The sequence below is a fragment of the Mauremys mutica genome, chromosome 5 (genome assembly GCF_020497125.1).
Source record: "Mauremys mutica isolate MM-2020 ecotype Southern chromosome 5, ASM2049712v1, whole genome shotgun sequence".
Classification (NCBI taxonomy): Eukaryota; Metazoa; Chordata; order Testudines; family Geoemydidae; genus Mauremys; species Mauremys mutica.
The window spans coordinates 37195398-37219164 of NC_059076.1; the positions used below are offsets into that span (position 1 = coordinate 37195398).

General features: G+C 42.7%; 1 protein-coding gene across 1 annotated transcript in view; it reads left to right on the forward strand.

Annotated features, from left to right (window-relative positions):
* Positions 1-372: 372 nt before the first annotated feature.
* TACR3 (tachykinin receptor 3) overlaps positions 373-23767 on the forward strand; it is a 58114-nt gene continuing 34719 nt past the window's right edge. The window contains exon 1 of the mRNA XM_045019356.1: positions 373-848. Within this exon, the coding sequence (XP_044875291.1) occupies positions 373-848 (476 nt within the window). The remainder of the gene's footprint in view (positions 849-23767) is intronic.

Consider the following 23767-nt stretch of genomic DNA (forward strand, 5'->3'; position numbering starts at 1 on the left):
GCTGGGGAGAGGAGGGGGGAGAAGAGAGAGAAAAAAGTGTCATCACCCCACTCCCTTTAGGACGCCGGGGAACACACAATCCTATAAAAGGTGCCTCAGCTCCTGATCCCCTTCTCCTTCAGCAAAGCAGAGAGAGAGCTGGCTGCACAGAGAGGGAAGGGGACAGCGTGTACTACTCACAAGCAGCAGCTCTCCTGGTGTAGCATCCTTTTATAGTTTAAGCAGCATAACCACATGTGGTGTTGCTCAAGCCTGCTCTGATCCCTCTCTCACTTCCACTAAGCTGTTCTCATTTTGTTGATCAACTTTTTTGGGGGGGGGGAAGAAGTGGGGGAGACTTTCATATTGCTGGGACGAGGGAGGACGTTCAAGATGACTTCTATACCTGCATCCAGCTGGAGTGCAAATGAGAGCAGCAGCTGGAACACGAGTTTTTCTGGGTCAGGAGGCAACTGGGGGCAGCCTCTGGGAGCTCAGGCTGGTAACATCTCCTCCCCTTTAGCACCCGCAACAGCTAACTTCTCCAACCAATTTGTGCAGCCCTCCTGGCGCATTGCCCTGTGGTCTCTGGCTTATGGCGGGGTGGTGGCCGTGGCCGTCCTTGGCAACCTGATTGTCATCTGGATCATCTTGGCTCACAAGCGTATGAGGACAGTGACCAACTATTTCCTGGTGAACCTGGCCTTCTCGGATGCCTCCATGGCTGCTTTCAACACCCTCATCAACTTCATCTATGCCCTGCACAACGAGTGGTACTTTGGGGAGGCTTACTGCCGCTTCCACAACTTCTTCCCCATCACTGCAGTCTTTGCCAGCATCTACTCCATGACGGCGATTGCTGTGGACAGGTGAGAGAGGGGAGGGGACAGGTGGAGATGATGGGGTGGAGACAGAATCTCTCTTCTGAAAAATCCCTGAGGGAGAAAGCCAAATAGGTGAGGGGGTTGAGTGATTAATACTGCACCCAAAGTGCTCTGTGTGGAAATCCTGCTGTAGTCCTTGTGTCTGTCAGACAGATCAGCATGGACACTCCACTGTGCCTTTTCAAGATCCCTCTCTAATGCTCATTTTAACTCTTTTTTCTCTCTGTCTGATTTACCTCTCAGTCTCTCTCCTCGTCTTTTATTCCCTCTCTCTTAGTCTTTCTTTCACATTCTTTTCCTGTGTGATGACTTCAGCAGCTGTCTGTGTTCCCATCCTTTCAATAATGATTGTGCTATGCCAGCGCCTGCTCTGGGTGTGCTCTTTACCCAGGGAGATGCTCTGTTCATACGGTCCATGCCATTGTGCTACACCCTGCTGCTGGAGAGTTTGTACTAATGATGCGATTAGAGGAAGCATTTCAAATTTCCTTCTTTATTTCTGCGGCTGGCAGTCACTGAGGACACATCCCAAAGAAGCATCTGCCTCTTCTTTGCTTCCTCAGCAGAGGGAAAGCAACCTCAGAGTGTGTTGTCACTAACTCCCCTAGCAGGAAGCTTCTTTCAGCTTTGCCCCTCCTGATCTTAGCTAATGAAATGATTTACATTGTCATTTGTGTATACCAGTAGGGGTGGCTACAGGAGGTATTATGTTTTTAATCAAGTGTATGATTTCCCTCTCAATAATCAGAGCAAGGAAGCCTGTGATCATGAGAGAAAATAGAACAGGGACAAAACTTCATCCTGATGTTCTTGACACGGATGGGATGGGATTGATACAGAGGTTCCTATTGACGAGAGAGAGGACACCATCAAATCTCTCACAAAAATGTTTCACTAGATTGTTCCCTGACTCTTGCAAGATCAGTCTGTGGCTCTCCCTTAGGAAGCGCTCCCTTCTTCCTGATTGCTTTCACATATACTGAATTGAAAGGGAGACTCGGCACTTCCTTCATGAGCCTAAGCAATTTAGTTTACATTTAGAAAAACTAGTAGCTTAAGATTGCAGATCTGCAGCAATAGATAGTGTAGTTATTTCTAAGACTCTTTACTACGTGTTTGTTACTGCAGTGCATTTATAACTTTTTAAATGCAAGAGAGTACATAAGCTATTCAAAATCATGTTGTGTAGGTTTGCTCACTTAACATGCTAGAAAATATGAAACTTTGGGGTGACAATTTTTTCAAAGGTTCAATCACACAAAGCTTTACAAACACGTGCAAAGACAGCAGCAGCATTCCTACAGAGCAGAAGATCAGAATACTTCTTTGTGAGTTCTACTAAATTGTAAGTCTGAAGGCTGAATTCTCAGCCACAAGAACTCATGCTAGGTATGGCTGACAGAAGAGTGGTTCTAAGCCACCTTTCCACTTCCTCTGCTCCTGGGACCAGTGAGGGCCATTCTACCAGCCCCAAATTGTAAAAAGCACCCTGTGCTCTGACTTTGCTCCTGCTATCAACTCACTGTACCTCACCTACAACACACACCCCTCTGCTGAAGGGGACGTAGAGCAGCTGGAATAAAGCCAGGCATGCCATCCTTATGACAGCTGAGGATTCCCCAACTGCCCATTTAGGGCTAATTTAATGTCCTCAGTGCTCCAAAGAGTCTTTAGTGGGTACTAAGGATCTTGCCCTAAGATTTCATTCATAACTATCCAGATGCCTTGTCTGCATTTTTTGGTGAGAAAAAAAAAGATGTTGCATTACACCAAATATTGCTAATTATTCTAGGAGATTGGAAACAAATATGAAGTTGTCCTGTGTTATAAAGTCCTCAAGAGAGAGAGAGATTGGTGTATTTCTAGAATGAGTGAAAAACCACCTGCCCTGCTCCACACTGCCTAAAACTTAAATGCTTGGCTTGGTTTTAACAGGTTGAAAGGCACACAAGTGTTTGAAATTCATGAGGTGCCATTCTTCCCTCTGACTTATTTCTGAGAACAAGTGACTGGGCTCAGATATCAGAACAGGGGCTGCCACCAGAAGAAATCTCCCTCCCACACAGGCACCTGCACCCAGAAAAAAACCACAATCTACTGTTGGGGGGGTGCAATCAACTGTGCAACAAGTCCTTTTCTTGCCAGAGTATAAACAAATATTCAGCTCTCTGCAGGGTTTATCAAAAGTCTTTTAAGACAAAAATCTCCCCCTTCTGAGGCTCAAGCAGGAAAGCAGCAGCCACTACTGCCTTCTTTTATACCTAAACAGCTGGCCAGACACCCAAATGCACATGCTCTGTATCTTTTAACCCTTCCCCACCTGCTTCTACAGCACATCCCTGCAGACTCATAAGGAAACAGTTTAGCTGGGAATCCCAAGGAGGATCCAAGGCCCAACCCCTCATGGGACCCAGATAGATAGCACATCCATCAAAGGACATTGTTCTCAAAGAGGTCACTTCCTGGAGAAGAAATACAATGTTGGGTTTCTGCTTGCCTTCATGAAAGATCTCGTGCTTTCTGCCAGAGCCAGGTGCTACACGTCTTAGTTCATTACTGTCTGTTATATACTTGATTTCCCCACATGAAAGACACTATAGAAATGCAAAGGTTACTTTACAGCTATTTTATTTATAAATCACTTCCATGTAGTGTGCCAGGGCACTTAGGAAACAGCACTGAAATAAAATACAATACAATTAGCATGTCGAGAAAACAATGTTAAGAAAAAATATTTAAGAACCATATGCCAAAGCATCACATTTAAAACACCGGGGGCAAATGCTACACAAGGTCTGACATTAAACAAACAGCTTCTTTTGCAGAGGTGTATATGTCCCATATGACTAGAAGCTATTAAAATCAAGGTTCTGAGACTCAAAAATGCATACCTGTAACTAAGTTTTATTGATTGTGTGTATTAGTATTCACACAGTACAGGTTATTCTTCACTGACCCAGGTGTCATTAACTATCAGGAAGGGCATTGGTCAAAGTCTCAAATGGTGTGGATTTCCTTCAGTACTTCTAGGACTCTCTGTTGCTTGACTAAGGCCTGGGCTACACTACCCAGGGGGTTCGAACTAAGATACGCATAGCTGAAGTCGAAGTATCTTAGTTCAACCTACCTGGCCATCCTCACAGTGGCGAGTCGACTGCTGCAGCTTCCCCATCGACTCCGCTTACTCCTCCTGCCGAGGTGGAGTACAGGCATCGATTAATGGATCGATTTATCATGTCCAGACGAGATGCGATAAATCGATCCCCAATACATTGAACACTACCCGCCCATCCGGCAGGTAGTATAGACGTACCCTAAGTCAAGTTCTTGGATGGATGTGCTTTATCAATTGTGTGTTCAGTATGAAGTCACTGGAACCCATACCGGCCATCCCAAACTAAGGTGATCTCCTCTGTGAAGCTGATAGAGGTGCTGGGTTCAGAAGTTGAGGATGAAGATATTTTGGGTTAATGAAATTATTCACAGTCCAAATCAGTTCAATGTGTAAATTTAGCAGCCTCTAACAGAGGAGAGTGTAGGCTAAGATTTCTGAAGAGTGATTTGCTTGTGTGCTATTTGTGATGCCTCTGTTCCAGGATGTGTGTGTATAGGATATAGCCAGACTCTGCATCACTCATTTCTCCTTCACTCAAAAGCCAACCTTCAAGGCCCCCGAATTTGCTACTAATCAGCAGAGGGGCAACATTGGCATCAGAAGCAGGACACTGATATGGGAAAGAGAGGTGTGTATATATAACAACTGATTTTTCCCCACCTTATTCATATTTCTGATAAAGCAAAACAAGACCGCCAGAGAAATAAATGCACAAAGTCTGACATAAGTATCTTAACATACATTCTGGATTTCCTAGTCTGGAGATTCATGTTTCTACTTTGTATTTAACTTGTACCATCGTGCCTACATATGAAGAGGTTCACGCACCACAAGAGCACTTCCTCATGGGTAGACTTGGCATAGCAACTCTCTGCCCATATGGCATTCCCTGCTGACAGTTGCTCCATTACTGGAGTGGTCTCTCTCCCCAAAACTCAGCCCGAAGCCCAGGCATGATTTCATACACCCCTTTTTGGGTTACAAAATCCAATAGGACAACAGTCCAAAGGCAATCTCTGGATAGTGTTCAATCCCAGCTCAAGGGTTGATTCCACTATATCAGTAGCTAGGAGAGGAGCCCAGCCCATCTACTACTCTGGGTTCTAACCTAAGGAACCTATAACTAGCAATCAAGGTCCTCAGTACTCATCCCTAGGCTCCTTCCTGCCAACCCTCCCTATCTCCTTTTGCTCCAGGAGCTTACTCTTCTCCCCATGGTTATTTCACCCCCTCCTAGCTTCTTACCAGACTGCTTACTCCAGGATAGGCATTCAAGCCTTATGCGCCCCCTAGACTTCCTTCTTGTCACTGAGTCACCCTCATCCCAGGCAGGGCCGGCTCCAGACCCCAGCGCGCCAAGCAGGCGCGTGGGGTGGCATTATCCCGGCAGGGCGGCATTTGGCTCCGGCGGACCTTCCGCAGTCATGCCTGCGGGAGGTCCACCGGAGCCCCGGGACGAGCGGACCTGCCGCAGACATGACTGCGGCGGGTGGGCTGGTCCCGCAGCTCGGACGGAGCTCCCGCAGGCATGCCTGTGGATGCTCCACCGGAGCCCTGGGACCACAGGACGGTCCGCAGGCACTTCTGCCCCGGCCGCGGGACCAGGGAAGGGCGGCGTGAGCGGCGCGGCGCTGCCCTGCTTGGGGCGGCGGAATTTCTAGAGCCGCCCCTGATCCCAGGAAGTGACTAGAGCCTCCTTCCATTGCAACCCCTTCTGTTTTTCAGTTTCCTGGTTTTATACTATTGTCCCACCCCTTTCCCCAGCTGGGCTTCATTCTCAATTAACTCTGGCCCTCCTTCTCTCAGTTGAGGCAGGATAACCTAACTGGCCTCTCAGAGCTGGTGTGGGGTGCGCATCCCCACACTCTAGGGCTATGCAGTTTTATCTGAAAGCAGGCAATTATGACTAGAGCTGTGTGAAATACTTGTACTGAGCCTCAAACTAGCCAGAGCCTGTAACTACAAAAGTTAGAAGCCAGTGAACTTCCCTCCCTGAATTACACTCCATTGCTACCATTCCCTCCTACAACCCCCATAATGTATTTCATTGGACCTTTAGATGGCTTAGGGCTTAATCAAAACAAAAAACAAAAACAAAAAAAACAACAATGGGATTCTTTTGGCTGATTTCAAAAGGTTTGGCTCAGGCCATTCAGGAGACATTATAGGGCTTGTTGGGGAGTAGTAAGGGGTCCCTTTGGCACAAGGGTTCAGTCTAGGGTAGGAAGGGGCATTTTGTCAGAGTTTCAAATGAGCCTGCAGGGGTGATTTGTCTCCAACCCACAAGAACCAAACTGCAGGGTTCAGTAGATGCCAGGAACCTCTTTGCAAAGCAAAACATGTAAAGATTCCACTGCCCTAATAACCACTCCTTTCTTAAACAAAGAGGAAATAATTAATCCAATCCATTTTCTACAATATAAAATTACTGTTTTAAACAGAAAGAAAGTGACTAATGTGTTCTACCACTGAGCTACACCATTCATTTTAACAAAAGAAACTCTTAAAAGTGCAGCTCTGTGCTCATGTCTTGTGTTCTTGTACTCTACTCAATATTTTCTTTTTCCTCTGTTGCTTCACCCTTCTCTTGCTGAGCAAATTTATCTAACACTCTATTTGAACATATTAATGTTCCATACATCACTGCTTTTGCTTGTGAACTAATTACATAGTGTTAGAGCTCTTTGTTTGCTCCATGTAAATAATCTATGCTTGATGTTTCTCTTGGAAACTGAAAAGCTTGTTTTTTTCCAATAAATTCACACTCCTTTCATAATCAGGCCCTCTTTTAGACAAAACTGTTATTGCCTTCATTAGAGAGACAAGGTGTGTGAGGTAATATCTTCTATTGGATCAACATCTGTTGCTGAGAGAGACAAGCTTTTGAGCCACACAGAGCACTTCCTGACAGTATGATGGCATCCCAAAAGGCCTGGTTTCTGAAAAATCTTCCTCCTAAACAGTGCATTCAAGAGTACCGGTTGCTTTGGGGGAAAACACACAAACAATCCTTGATTTCATAGTTTTTTATACGTCAAGATTAATCATCTTGATGAAAGTGAATACATGATTGATTTTATATGGAAGTTCAATATATTTTGGTTTGGTTCAATATATTTCTATGTGCAATAACTAGCTATATACCTACTTCAAGAAATTACCCTGCTGAAATTGGAATTCTTCATATCAGGAATATTTTGCATATGGTGAGGTGTGCTCTCCACAGACAGCAGTAATGTGTAAAAGGTCTCTCAATTCCTTATTTTTATTTTCCTTAATGATAGCATTGGATTCATACCATAGGCCCAACATGTCACATGGCCAGCCCATTGCCACATGAGCATTTTCAAAGCATTCAGTTCATGATTCACCTTTGTTTGATCTTAAGTCTAATCATAGCATATTACACACACATATACTTCCATGTTTTACTAACCATCTTTATTTTTCATTTCATCTGCTTTGAAAAGTTAAGACCCAAAATGGAATCTACTCAACATACACCTCTACCCTGATATAACGCAACCTGATATAACACAAACTCAGATATAACGTGGTAAAGCAGTGCTCCAGGGGGGCCGGGCTGTGCACTCCAGTGGATCAAAGCAAGTTCAATATAACGCGGTTTCACCTATAACACGGTAAGGTTTTTTGGCTGCCAAGGACAGCGTTATATCGAGGTAGAGGTGCAGTTATTTATTCTGAAACATACCAACCCTCCAAAACAACATTTGTAGCAGAGAGGGGTTTTTTTCAGGAAAGCAATCTGCTAACAAATCTGGGATGCAAATTCTCTTTGTGATTGTTGGAAATGCCTTGCCCCATTCCTCCCACTACATGTGCATATGATTACCCTTTCTGTCATGTCTGTCTGTTTGATTTATTCCTTTGAGAAGCTAAAAAACTCTGTACTTTGACATCTGTACTCAGAGAATATCTGAGTATCCAGATAGTTAATTTCATCAGCTAGGTCAAAGTTAGGTCTCTTGCTTTGAATATCACTTTAATATATTACTCTCCTAGGATTTTATCACAGCAACAAAAATATTCACTTAATAAAAATGTACTTGTATAGTGCCATTCCACCTGAATATCTCTAGCCACTTTGCAAATATTCACAGTTTATGGATTAGGCCTCTCAGCGTCCCAGGGGTATCAATTAGTGTTTCCCCCCATTTCACAGATGCAGACAATAAAGCATAGAGAAGTCAAGGACTTCTTTTTCAAACATGTCCTCTACTTTTGACTGTGCCAGTTTTTGAGTGCCCTATCTGAGACAAATAGGGCTTGATTTTCAGCACTGCTGACTGTCTACATCACCAATTGACTTCATGGCATATTGTTTTATGTTATGTCTACACTAGCACTTTTGTTGGTAAAACTTCTGTCGGTCAGGGGTTTGAAAAAAAATATAGGTGACACCAGCAGCAGTGTGGACAGCACTATGTCAGCAGGAGATGCTCTCCTGCTGACATAGCTATGGCCGCTCGTTGGGGATGGTTTAATTATTCCAATGGGAGAGCTATCTCCCATCAGCATAGAGCAGTTACATGGGAGACTTTCCAGCGGTGCAGCTGCATCGGTACAGTTGTGCCACTGTACGGTCTGTAGTGTAGACGTAGCCGATGAGTTTGAACTCTCAAATGTAGTGACATCCAAAAATAGCAGACATTTTTGAAACTGAGACCTAAATGAACTGGCCAAGGTGACATAGGAAATATGTGGCCCTGCAATGTTCCCTCTAATTTTTTCCATCCATGCAGAATGAATCTTGTTATGTGCACCAATATCGAGGTAATGTGTGGCTGTGCACCACCAATAGAATCAAAATACCTAGATATCATTTTTTTTCAAGTTACCATAGGGATAATTACTCCAGCCACGACAGGTTAGGCATTTTATAATTCACTACTCAAAGAATTAAATTTAAGCATAAAAGAAATAAAATTATGAAATGCATAGACCAGTCAAAAAAAAAACTAAAATAAAAGCACTTAGAAAGAATAGTATTACAGAGAATATATGTACATTGCAGGAAGTGCCAAGAAGTAACACCACCACCACCACATGTGTTGGGAGGTGAGTGTGAAAGAGACATAGTGTGTGTGTCAGAGACTGGGGGTGGGGGGGCAGAGCAGAATTGCTGGCTTTTGGAGAAGTCTGTGAGAGACCATGCACTGTCTCTTTAAGGCACTCATACCAAAAGGCTCAGACCACAGCAGCTCTCCTGCTCCTGAGCCCTGTCGCCCTTCCCCCGCTCTGTGGAGATGGGGTACACTCTGACATCAGCATCCCCCCCACCCCACCCCTCCCGCTCTGCAAAGCAAGCAGGAGGGTCCCGGGAGCAGCTGGCCAGGGGCTCCAAGGTAGAGAGCAGGAGCGATGCAGCTGCAGAGCAGCAGTGGGAGGGGCACCTAAACACACACCGTGGTGTGCCCCTCTGCCAATTAAGTGTGCGGCACTTGATTCACTCCTGGGCGGCCACACAACCACACAGCTTAGAAGGGAACACAGTGTGGCGGTGTCAGAAATAGAACATGGGGCTCATGGATCCCATTTTTCTGGTTTAGGTAAGAAGACTATCTTTCTTCTCTTTCCCAAGGCCCCTACACTCAGCTCCTCACTTTTTTCATTCTTCACATTCCTACTTCATCCTCCGAATACATTGCACCAGATTGTTAGCTAGTATAAACTGGAATAACTTTACTGAAGCCAGGGGAGCTACACCAATTTACAACAGCTGAGGATCTAGCTGCCTTAGCCATTCAGCTCTCAGAATCATTTTCCTGTTAATTGTTCTACTTTTAGCTCCTGGTTTAGATTACTTCTGTTCTACTCTTAGATCTTATCATTTACAATTTAACACTCATAATTTCTGAAGATCTATCAAATTAAAAACTCCATTAGCCTTCACCAACACAATTTAGATAATTTGTTGGTAGATAATTAGGTTGTTTTTTGTCCTCAAAGTCTTCACTTGCTTTTGAAAGAGGATATAATTTACAAGTAGAATGGTTTAGTATCATTAATATATTAGATCTTGCATAAATGGAAAATATAATTTCTTTTTTATAAGCCAAGACTACAGTAGAAAAATATTCTCATATATACCATAATATTTTGAAGGCCATTTAAGACAGCTGATTTTTCCCCAAAAATAATTTTTGTACATTCTAGCCTTGACCCTGCAGGGGTGAGGTGCTGATGAACACCTATAGCTATCACATTTTTCACAATTTTATATAATTTAAATAAGATTTAAATGGATTCACTATTTAAGGTTCTGGTCCAACTTCCAATGATGAGTTAGAATTATTGATAATATCTGAAATTATTAATATGGAAACCACCAAACACTAATTTAGCCATAAATTATTTATTAAATCCAAAGGCCAAATGGTACTTATACAATTGCTCTAAGATGCCTAAAAAACCTAAATAATAAGCAATGGACTACATCCAAACAGTCACAAAACATTTATAAGCATTTGGCAAAGGTACTTACCAACGGGTTAAACCCAGGGGTGCTTAGACCCACATTGGTCAGCTCCAGTGTGGTCAGGAGGGTATTAGCAATGAACCCTTTAAGAGTTTCCTTTTTATACCTTTTAATAAACAAGTGATGTAATTGCCAATTACTGACGTTAACTAAAAAGCAACTTGAGACGGTTCACCCTTATTTCCGGTCTTAATCCAGATAAGATTTAAAACCTCATTACTTCCCAAGGCTTTTTCTCCCCTCTTTCTTGCTGCCAACAGTTTTTCCATTGCACCAGGGTTCAGATAGGATTTAACACTGGTGTGAGGGTTGGGAAGGCTCATTTTAAGACAGATTCTCTTTGTTTTATTTAAAACCATCTGCAGTTCTTCCTCTCAGTCAGAGGCCGTCCTTTTAGAAATTTCCTCTTATCTCATGAGTTACTCTTTGAACCAGACATCCTCCCTACTTCATTTCTTCTGGCCTTATGACTTATTATTTTCAAGGCCTTTCTTCTATTTGCTAATCAGGGCCTTTCTTCACAACACATATATTTCCTAAACCAACATTAAAATAACCCTAATTCTTTAATTTCATAATTATCCTACAGGTTGGGATGTAAATTACACAACATTGGTATTCTGCCTCCTAATAAAATTATTCACAACTGCATGAAATTTGCATTTATGTGATGGTGCTGGAAATAAGAGATAGAATATAATAATTTTGCTGAAATAAGCTTTTTATACCAGAAATTTGCCAGAGTAGCAAATTTTTATTGATTTTGACTGCCCCCAAGGTTCAGATTTTGACTGCCCCCAAAGTTTAGGGGGTGATACTTTTATGCCCATCTCTAGCATACATACATAATGAAACACAAAATATATATAGTGGAATCAGGAGGGTCAGAAGAAGAAGAAGCTCTCCTCAGCCCTTCCAGAGCTGGGAAGGCTGATTCTACGAGACTTTTTCAACACCACCCTGCTGGGTAGTGTGCCTATTTTAAAAGGAATCTCTTTAATCTGAGGAATTAAATTAAGGCTAAGTAAATACATTACCAAGGACATATTGCAAATCAGAATAGCCTGGAACGAAAGATAAGACCACAAAGGAAACTGCAGCTCTTTAGTGAGGGAAATTGACACTTTTTCATAACTAGCTTCAATTTTCCCTCATCTTTGAGAACTGAGGGTGAGAGGAAGATCACCTTTAGTATCAGAGAGGAAATCTGCTTTATCTGCCAAGGTCTCTGAAAATCAGATTTTCAATCCAATATCAATTTTGCCTAGGATTGCATTATAAAAACTTTTTTGAACTTCTCTGCAATCCGCAAAGCCTCGATCAATTGATTTGTTTGAAGAGGTGAATAGCCTGATTATTCCAACCTTCCTTCATGGTGGGGACTGCGGAAATTTCTACAAACTTTACAAACACAGCCCAGAAACTGAAGCCAGGGTGGGTGGGGTGAACTGCCGCAGCCTGTTTATTAAGTGATGTGTTTAAAACAGGCTTAGGATCAGCCTCGTTTAGACACTGCCTTACTCTCCTTGCCACATTGCATTAGCTGTAACCCACAGAGGTACTCCAGCTGGAGCTCCCTCAGAACAAAAGAAAGAGCTGCCCATAGAATGTTCCATGAGTGGCCCTCAACTTAAATATTAGCTATCCCACTTGGTCCAGAATAGCCAGGATTTAGTGATCTTCAGGACAGGCCCAGCTATTTACTCAGGCATTTGGGGAAGGAGAGACATGATAGGGGCTGGTGTGTATGTGTATGTGTAAGGAAGGAGAATATTATTGTTTATTTTTGATTTGGGGGTGGGGAGAAGCTGCTGGCTTTAATTTTGATTGTATTTTTAAATTGGACAAAGAGACCAAGGGCCTGATCCAAATCCCACTGAAGCAGTGGAAGAACTCCTGTTGACTCCAGTGGGCAGTAGCCTCACAATATGGGGGCAGATTTTCGGCTGGTTTAAATGGAAGAGCTCCATTTACGTTAATGGGGCTGTGCCCACGTACATCAGCTGATGATCTGACCCACTGTTTTTAGGTGAAATATTGAAAAAACACTCCTTTAATGGGTTTTTAACACATCAATTTCATATGTTACAGACCTACAATAAAATGCCTTATAACTTTTATAAGTTACATTAAGTAGATTTTATGCCCATTAAGTAGATTAAGTAGTGCCACTCACATGTGCCCAAATACAACTCTAAACAAGGGCTGCTATAAAAAACTGACACGGTGACACACATTTTCACAGACAAAGAACCAGGTTGCCTTGTGACTGTAACTGGTTATTATACTGTTCAGGCAACTACTTCTGGAGAGAATATGCAATTGAGAAATTAAAGGAGCCAATGCTGAGTTTCTGTAAAAAAGTAAATCATGGACAAAATCCATCCATGAAGTCAGTGGAGATACACAGAGAAGAATTCAGCCCAGAGTCTTTGGCCTGGGTTTGGAAAATTCAGAAACCATGTTACCAGGGTCCCACCTGCCCAAAGCTGCAACTGTAACTTCTCTTACATCAGGTGGTCTCTAGTGTGGTGGGGGCTCAATGGAAATGTTCACATAGCTTGAAACAGCATTATCCTTTCTTCTAATTTACCATTGGTGATAAAGGGAGATGGCCCTGCCCAATTTCTGGCCTCTTCCTTCGCTGTGACAAATATCCCTACCGTGTGTCCAGAGGGTCTGTGCATAAAGGAGAACTCACACACCAATCTAGAAGGCATATGGCCCATATGAACTGAAAAATTGTAAGTGAGCATCCATATAATTAGGAATGTTTTCACTTCACCTACAAGTTATTGTTCATTTAGATGGGATTTTCAAAGGCATCAAAAGGAATGACCAAATCACACTGACTTTCAATGGGAGTTGGGGATCTAACTTAGAGATGGTTGAGAAAAGATTCTTCCCACCTGCACCATGAAAAAAAAATCTATTTTTTCTAATTATATAAAATAAAATTAAAAAATTCAGAACATATTCAATTTTCAGTTGCCAAGAAGTATAAAATATTCAGTATTTGGTTTATGATAAACCCTCCCACCCCAAAATCCCAAATTTTTAAACCAAAACAAATGTATTCACAAATTTCTGATTTTGTCAAAAAGTTTTTTTCAAAAAAAAAAGTTTCAGCTGACAATTTTTGACCAGCTGTAACCTAGCAAGTGTTTTTGAAAAATCCCACCCACAAAATCCAACCTCACTGATTTCTTTGTCCCACCCACAAAAAAAGTCGCTCATTTCAAAACCTCACAAATACCCATTTTCGCTTAAAGATCTGATTTTACATTCGCCTGTACTTCTCCCATTGTATCCAAGTACTGAACATATGGTGCTTATTGCATGTTGATTTAGTACCAAAGCAATATGTCAGACATGTGGTACTAGTTATGATGCCGTCATTTTAAATCTCAGTCCCTGAACTCTGAAGTTATACATTGATTTTATGGGTTGAAATCAGACCCGTCAAGCTATTTAAACATACGGTGTTGAAACTTCAGTTATTATAACAGATTATCACTTAATCCCTTTAAAAGGTATTAGTCATTAGAAATTCTGAAACAAGCAGTTTTCCATATAGCAGAGAGCTTTTCATATTTAATAGACTCCATGTTGATATCTATCTCTGCCTGAATTCTATTCTGACAAACCAGTTGAGACATGTATGTGCAAAGAACCCTTGCCAGCTGTTGCTGCCTCCTGCCAAACTCACCTCCAGCAGCTTTCCTGTAGTATAACTTTGCATGAAATTGGGAGCTACATTCTAGAGCATCACCTATTTCACCTTGTCCTTGTCCTTTTATTTCACAGTGTGGAGATCTGAGGTCCAGGGAAGTGTCTATGGACCACAGCTATGTGCACATACCTAAAAATCCTCAGACATATAGTGGTGCTAAAGTAGAGGTGGGCAAACTTTTTGGCTCAAGGGCCACATCTGGGTATGGAAATTGTATAGCGGGCCATGAATGCTCACAAAATTGGGGGTTGGCATGTGGGAGGGGGTGAGTGTTCCGGCTGGGGGTATGGGCTCTGGGGTGGGGCTGGGGATGAGGGGTTGGGGGTGCAGAAAGATGCTCCAGGCTGGGACTGAAGGGTTCAGAGAGTGGGAGAGGGATCAGGGCTGGGGCAGAGGTGCAGGCTCCAGGCAGTGCTTATCTCAAGCAGGTCCCGGAAGCAGCAGCATGTCCCCCACTCTGGCTCCTACATAGAGGCACAGCCAGGAGGCTCTGCACATTGCCCTGTCCACAGGTGCTGCCCCCGCAGCTCCCATTGGCTATGTTCCCAGCCAATGGGAGCTCTGAGGGCGGCGCTTGGGGTGGGGGCAGCGTGCGGCGCCCCCTGACTGCCCCATGTGTAGGTGCCAGAGGGGGGACATGCCGCTACTTCCCGGAGCCACGCGGAGCCACAGCATGCGGGGTCCGGGGCAAGCCCCCAAACCCACTCCCTGGCAGGAGCTTGAGGGCCAGATTAAAACATCTGCAGGGGTGGATTTGGCCCCCGGGCTGTAGTTTGCCCACCCCTATGCTAGAGTTATGGATGGTTGCAGAAGTGATGTGGTATGCAGGTACCATGAAGATATGCATTTGTGTTCATCACCTGTATAACCACTGCGTCTGCTGGATCTGGAAGATATTGGGTCAGTGTGGTGCAGGACATGATGACATGTCTAAGCATTGCTGCCATTGGCAGAGGGAGCTTGAGAAGTAGGCGATGGCTCTGGAGGAACAGGTCAGGGCCATAAAAGATGTGAGGCAAGGTTCTCTTTCTGCACAAGCACAGATGGCTTCCAAAGTTGCAGAATCATCATGGTTCCGTTGCACAGAGAACACACCACTTGCACCAGTGTGTACCAGGGACAGTACATTTTATATAGCAATCAGGGAGGTTTGAGCAGGAGCAAGAAAAAAAAGCAAGGTGTGGCTAGTAGGTCTGCAACTATACAAATCTGTTGGCCAAGACCCCTGTATAGGGTGAATATGGAGGTTGCAACAGCTCCAATGCTCCACAGCCTACCAACAAGGTGGAGAAAGAAGGATTCTTTCCTGTCCACCCTGGCATTAGTGCGCTGTGCTACTTATTTGAACTTGGTATGTGGAAATAGGATCTGGCCCTATTGTAGCATTCTTTCAGGAGGACAGGGATATATCCCTGGGACCTGTTCCTGCCCCACTGCCAAAATAGCACTGCCTATTGTTGCTTTAGACCAGCGGTTCTCAAACTGTGGGTTGGGAACCCCAAAGTGGGTCGCGACCCTCAGGGGCGGCTCTAGACATTTTGCCGCCCCAAGCACGGCGTCATGCCGCGGGGGGCGCTCTGCCGGTCGCCGGTCCCGCAGCTCCGGTGGACCTCCCGCAGGCATGCCGCCGAAGGCCGCCTGCCGGCCGCCCCCCCCAGCAACTGGCAGAGCGCCCCCCGCAGCATGCCGCCCCAAGCATGCGCTTGGCGTGCTGGGGCCTGGAGCCGCCCCCGGCGACCCTGTTTTAATGGAGTCACCTGGGCTTCCATTAGACTTGCTGGGGCCCGGAGCTGAAGCCCAAGCCCAAACCCCACCACCCCAGGCCAAAGCTGAAGCCCAAGGGCTTCAACCCTGAGTGGCAGGGCTCAGGTTACAGGCCCCTTGCCTGGGCCTGAAGCTCTTGGGCTTTGGCCCTCCTGCCCACGGCAGAGGGGCTCAGGCTTTGCGCCCCTCCGCCGCCTGGGGCAGCAGAGCTCAGGTGGGCTCAGGCTTCGGTCCCCCCTCCTGAGTTTATGTAGTAATTTTTGTTGTCTGAAGGGGGTCGCAGTGCAATGAAGTTTGAGAACCCTGCTTTAAACAATGCAAAATGTATGTCTAAAGCAGCTGAAGAAAAATTAAATTGGGAGCCTAGGTCCCCTCTAGGTTTTGGAAGTAGCAAATGTTTCACTGTTCAAAAAATTGTAAAAAACACACTTTTTGTTTATTTTAAGCCAAATGTTTCTCCCATCTGCCCACGGGAAGTCAAAGTTTATGTATAGAAAGAATAGCCATATACAAGTCTTTTACAACAATAAATGTAGATAGGGGCGAGGAATCAAATTTTAGTTACCTTTCATCATAATTGTATTCATATACGAGTACGTAGAAGCAGTACTGTGACTTCCATTATATCTTTTATTCAAATATGTTGTGTGTAGAGGAGTTGTGGGGCTCGGACATTGTAATCAGAAATATTTTGTTGTTAAACTGTAAGAAATATGATAGTGGACTTATCTCTTCTGGGATTTTGCAATAAGACATTTTCTTTTAGAGTCTTCTAAAGTGGTATTTCCAAAGAGATGAGTCAAGGAAGCTGCTGTCTCCCAAACATGCTATTTTCAAGATACAGTTTATGGGTAATTAATTTTATTTGCCTCTAGTGTAACACAATTGTACAAAAATATGTAGTTGCCTTGATCTCTACATTGATGAAACTAAACAACACAGTTGCTTTGCACTAATGGATGGAATTAATATTGTTCTAGCCCAGGTCACTACATGCCAGAGACAGACATTGACATTGATGTTGTGGGGGTTTATGGTTGTTTTCCCCTGATTTGCCAATTAGATCAGAGAGCTCAGATGAAAACCAGCTTCTCCCTGTCTGTGTAGCAATTTTATTGTGAGTCTCATGATATTTGGTGTTTTTCTTATAGCCCCTTGTGATTATATGAGTATCTCAGGTTTCATATAAAATTAAATTTCTAGCCCTAACAGTTGAAGAGAAAAACAAATATGTGAGGCCAAGTATCAAAAGGCAAAAAACCACAAAAGAATATCACATGTATTTTTTTTGTTGTAAAAATCTCATGATTTTGGGGAGTGAGTAATAGTGTTCTCTCTCTGACAACAAGTGAAATAAGCTTCTGCTGATCTTTCCCCCCATATGGTATTAGGGTCAGCCAATCTAAGACACAGGAGAAAGATTGTGTATTTTACTCTGTGTGAGCTTTGTGAACTCAGAATGCGCCTGCAAACATTCATTGCTAACTAGATAGATAGTTTGGGCACAAACAACATTCTTTGTTTTCTTCTTTGTTTTGCATTGAACAAGATTGTTTTTATATCTACTTCATCACATGTAGCCAGGAAAGTGAGGTTGCCCCACCACTCTTTCCAGATATATAGACAATGTTTATAACAGTCTCTCCCCTCAAATTTCCCTATCTGAAGCAGGAAATATCTGATAAGTTCAAACCAAATGCTGACCTAAGAAATTCAAATCTGACAGTGTGTCTCAAATTTCATTTTCTCAGTGACTTCACTTATAATAATAGGAGATATACCTATCTCCTAGAACTGGAAGGGACCTTGAAATGTCATTGAGTCCAGCCCCCTGCCTTCACTAGCAGGACCAAGTACTGATTTTTGCCCCAGATTCCTAGGTGGTCCCCTCAAGGATTGAACTTACAATGCTGGGTTTAGCAGGCCAATGCTCAAACCACTGAGCTATTCCTCCCCCTACTTACAGTCTAATGATAACAATTACAAGGCTTATTTTGGATTTTCCACATATTTCACTCCAGGTTGATACATTTCTGTCTTCTTGGAACAAGGATGCAGAATCATGGGGCATTTCTTCCTGAATACTTTTTTTTCCAGTTCAGTTATGTCCATGTGCTTCTCAAGGATCTGCCAGCCAGAACCTGACACTACACCACTTTCTGACCATGCACATGTGTGACATTTTTGCCTAAAGAAAAGAATATGATTTCAAATGTGAACATTTCCAGTCCTCCTCCTGAAGAAGTAAACTAACCCGCCCCCTACACTCCATGTTTATCTCCTAGTCTATGGTAGATGTTTTCTATTAAACTTGCTTCCACTTTTGGACAGAGATTGAGCCAATTGGCGTCAAAAGTTTGGGTCCTAAATTCACATTTAAGCGCCAGAAAAGAAGTAGCCTATATTTCAAGGTGCTGACCACCTACAGCTGGCATGAACCTCAGTGGGATTTGTGGGTACTCTGGAGTAGCAGTAGAGTTCCTGGGCTTCCACAGTTACCAGAGAGGACAAGATATGGTACATCAGGGAGTTTAAACATAGGAACTTCCTAGCTAGGGAGTTCTCTAAGTGCTGCTTAAAGCATGGATCTTTGTGTCTATGTCCTTAGACTACATGGTTTCAGAAATGAATGAATCCCTCTCTCTAAAGATGGAGTAAAGGAAAGATGAGACCCCCAAATTCCAGAGCACTGAAAATGGAAAATCAGGCAAGAGACTTGTGAAAGGAAGGAGGCAGAACCTTGTCCCAGCACAGCAATGGAGCCCAGAGTACAAATGGCCCTGTGAGAGAAGTCTGATTTTGGCAACCCAGGCAGCTGAGATCCATAGATTTGAGCAAATCTAGATGACTTCTGTTTTAACAGAGAAAGCACAAAAATTCCATGTAATGCCCTGATATTTGCCATGGGTGATGCTGCTGCTGATATACTGTGCACACTGCTCCTTATTGGAGGATCCTAATGCCACTATATAAAGCCATGGTGTGCCCACACCTAAAAAACTGCATGCAGTTCTAGTTGCCCAATCTCAAAAAAGGTATATTAGAGTTGGAAAAAGTACAGAGAATGGCAACAAAAATTATTAGGAATAGGGAACAACTTCCATATGGGGAGAGATTAAAAAGACTGGAACTGTTCAGCTTAGAAAAGAGACAACTAAGAGGGTGAGATGATGGCATGGAGAAAGTAATGTAGGAAGTGTTATTTCCCCCTTCACATAACACAAGAACTAGGGGTCACCTAATGAAATGAACAGGCAGCAGGTTTAACACAAACATAAAAAACTACTTCTTCACACAACGCACAATCAACCTGTGGAACTCATTGCCAAGGCACATAGTGGAGATCAAGATATAAGTGGGTTGACAGGGGATAGGTCCATCCTTCATGAACCCACGCTCTAGGTGTCCCTAAGCCTGTAACTGTCAGAAACTGGGACTGGACACTCAATAAATTGCCCTGTTCATTGCCTCTGAAGCATCTGGCACCAGCCACTGTTGGAAGACAGGATTCTGCACTAGATGGGCCGTTGGTCTGACCCAGTATGGCCATTCTGATGTTATCTTCTTATGAGGAAAAGATAAAATACTCCAGAGTGAAAGAGGCTTTTGATGCCCATTTCACAGGCAGACAGAATATTACATATGAAAGGGCCAAATTTAGTAGGAGGTGCCAGCCCCAAGGGAAAAGTCTCAGACTTTTATTACTGCAGTTAATAGTCTTGTTTAACATTCAAAATATGGAATAAAAGAATTAATAAGAGACACAAGTTTATCAGCATAGCTTCAGTTAGACCCAGCTCTCACACTAGCAAAAGTAAGAATCCAAGAAGCTGTAAAGAAACAGCTTTGTCACTTGCATACTAACAATATATGGGAAACTGCTTCAGACAAAATGGACACAGTAATGAGAGAAAGACCCAGATGTGAAAGGAGCAGTCAGACCAAATTTATACCATAAGAATAGTGCACAACTGGAGAAAGGGAGATCGAAGAAACCTCAGTAGGAGGGAAGCTTAGAAAAACTATAGAAGATGTGGCAAGACATAACTTGCAACTATGTCCAGCTGGCAAGGCGGAAGGTAGGAGATGCCACAAAATGGGACACTGGGCAATAGCATGCAGATCGCCAAGAGTAGTGGAAACAATCCAAGAGGGAGTCTTATCAGATAACAATGAGTGCATACTTCTAGAGACTATATTTCCAATAGAACAGAGAACACCGGGTGCACAAGCATGAATATCAATGGTTGAGATGGTAAATTTAAAATGGATACAGGGGCAGCAGTAACTGCATTCCCAAAAAAGATAATAATTGATTCCAGGATGGAGCTCTGCAAAGACCAAATAAGATTCTATGTGGGACTATGTAGTAGGGTGCACTCTGGTCCTGTCTTCTAGCATCACATAAATGACTAACTCCAGTGATTGTGTATCCACACCAGGCTATTTATTTATGTTCCCTCCATTAACACCTTTATGGTCCTGTGCAGTAATGCTGTAGTGTCCCCTGTGTGTCCAGCCCTTTCCCTAGGGCCTAAGAGGACCAGAGATCTCCCTTTCCAGGGATGTCAGTGAGACTGGGCTTTGCAAGCCTAGTTCTTCTCTCCCTCACTTCCTTCCTGTGCCCTTCTTATCAGTCTTGAGCTGATGGGCTAATTGGTTCTTTAACTCACCCAGCCTCAATTAATTAGATAATTAACTTCAATTACCCCAATCAGCCTTCTCCAGAGGAACTAATTGGTGTCAGGGTACAATCTCACTTGCTGACTGTCACCAGCTAGTAACATTATATTGAATGTTTGTGGCCAGTGCCGTGGGAAACTGGAGAAAGGACAGAAAGTTCTTCAACAAGTAATATGTAATATAAAGATAGACAACTCCTCTACTAGGATTACCAGCAGTACAAGGACTACACCTAGCAGAGAAACTGGAATGCATTAATGGCAGAAAGTAAGCTATGCAGAAGTTTCACAGGGCTCGGATAGCTGTCAAGGGAATACAAAATAAACTGGTGCCATCAACAACTCCTTTTGCTCTTACAGCCCCATGGCACATTCCTATACCCTTGCTAAGGAAAGTCAAAGAAGAATTAAAGAGAATAGAAGACATGGGGGTTATTTCCCAGATAGAAGAACCAACAGACTGGTGTGCAGGGGTGGTTATAGTATCAAAGCCCAATGGCAAAATCCAGATTTGTGTAGACCTTACACAACCTAGTAAAAGCATGTGCAGAAAGACGCACACTTTCCGCAGTTGACCAGACATTAGCTCAGTTATCAGAAGCCAAAGTCTTCTCAAAATTAGATGGTACAGCACACACCTAGCAAATCCCTCTTGCTAAAGAACCTATGCCATTAACTACATTCATTACCCCGTTTGTCAGAGTCATCTTCCATTTGGCATATCTTCAGGACAGAGGAAAAGCACTACCTGATCTGAGACCCAGGAACAGGGTTTGGCTCAAAAGCTCTCAAACATTTGGAACTATTCAGAACTTAGTGGAAACTCCCAGATCCTACCTAGTGGAGACTCCAAAGAGGACTTCTCTGGCAAAATCAGGTTCATCTTCAATATTTTCCAACACAGCAAAGAGAGGATCTGGGTCCTGTGAGTATTTGTCAGGAAGTGAGCCCCCTCCACAGAGAACACCATGCACAAACTCAACAGAAGTGAGAACACACTCTGGAAGACTGATCAAACCTCCTCAAAGACTTGATCCTTAGAATACTGCTCAGTGCTATTTAAATACAATTGATAAGAGGACATAATTGTGTAAATAGTTTTAAGGAATTTGTAGTTTATTTTGAACTGTTGTGTGTATATACATGGCTTTATAATTATATTCTAATCCTTTATTATAAATAAATGGAGATGAATGTTTATAGAGTTTATGGTCCTCCAGAGTTACCAGAGAGGATCAGGATGTGTTGGCAGCAGGGAGCTTAATAAATGTAGGAATTCAGGCTAGGACATCTTCTAGTTGCTGTTTAAAACATGGCTCGTTCTGTTTATGTCCTCCCACTACAGGTGCTCATCATCTTTGAAAGTCAGGCTGCTTATAATTTGTACTTTGTTACTTGTCTGATACATTCATCCTACTCTAAGACATCAAGCTGAACTACATACATGTGTACACTTACATACATTAACAATCATTTGAATCATTCTGAGAATTCCAGAGGGAGGCTCCTTTTTTTGTTTACATTTTATGGTCTCACTTTATACTAAGGGTACATCTATAAATAATTTTAAAGGGTTAATAGTAATTCATAGATGTTTGCTCAGTTGTTATAGAGTATTGAGTCTAACCAGTAACTAAACAGCCTATAACCAGATAAAATACTTTTGACTGACTTCACGTAATTTATCAGTTAAATGATTCAGTGATGTTTTAAGCATGTATTAACCCTTTATAAATGATCACTTAACATAAAGTGTACTTATGTTATGTTAACATAGGAGCTGCTGACTCAACTTAACATAAAGCTCATTCATATGATGAAAGATTTTGAAGTGTATTTCGAAGCCATTTTAGAGTCTTTCAAGTTGGGCTCCCAAAATCATCAGATACTTTTGATAATTTTGGCCATAAAAACTAGGCAGCGACAGTAGTTCAACATCCAAGGGCACAATCCTGGAAACCCTTACTCATGTGGGTAGCCCTTGCTCACTAGAGTCGTCCTATGAAATCAGTTATGCTAAATTGCTTGAGAATGGATTACTCTTATGAGCAAAGGTTTGCAGGCCAAGGGTTGCATGTGTCTGTTGTAGGTGGAAATAAAAAAATGCAAAGGTTAAGGGGTTATTTTGGTCATTTAGAAAATATCTTAAAACCTCCAGGTTGCTAGCTTGAGTTGCTATTCCCAGGCATCCCATGGAGGATTCTTTACTGCAGTGTTTTTAATTAGATCCATCCACAATTAGGATTCTTTCCCTTCTATCCTTGAGTTTCTTAATTACCAGTCAATCCAAATACCAATGCAGTAGACAATATTGGGTAACCAATCACAGCTTTGAGGAAAAGAGCCTGTGCACTGTGAAGAACTGTAGTGGTCTCTGCTGCAGATAAACCTCTTTTTATGCAAACTTTATAATTTTCTTCTAATCTCTTTCCTCTATCAGCATCCCAGTTACCTGATCCAACTTATGCTGACTAGGTTAATTTCTCCCTACCCCCTACATGAGTTTACAAGCAAACTGTAAGTAAGCTAGACAAATCATTTAGCACTTTTAATGGATTCCAGCTGTGACTGCAGATGGGTATTTGTAAAATTCAATTTGGAACTTGGCATTGTTTTTACATGTATGTATTTTTACTGCAATTGTCCAAATAATGTGTTAAATGCGGGAAAATTGCTCTCTATTTACTAACACACAGTTTGCAGTCCCCTATGCATGTTAGCTGCCTTTTCCCCCCATCCTCTGAAGGTTGTAATACTCTTAACTGGACTGAATTAGGCTTTTTCTGTGAGGTGATGGCATTTAGCTTGTTTTAGACATACACATTTCCTGGTTCTCTGACATTGTGGGTTATAAGTAAAAAAGTATTTACTCAGTTGTTTCACAATTTAAAAAATGTGCTAAGGAGACTTAGCACTAGACATTTGAAAGCAAACTGATTTTTCCTTTTCACACAAGTGAAATCAAAATAAGGCTGAGCTATTGAGAGCCTATTCTCTGAACATAACACCTGCAGATCTGGGACTGAATTGTTGGTCCTGTCGTTCCAGACATACTATACAGGACTTTAAACACATGAGTCAATGGAAAATGTACATTATGGATCATCTATA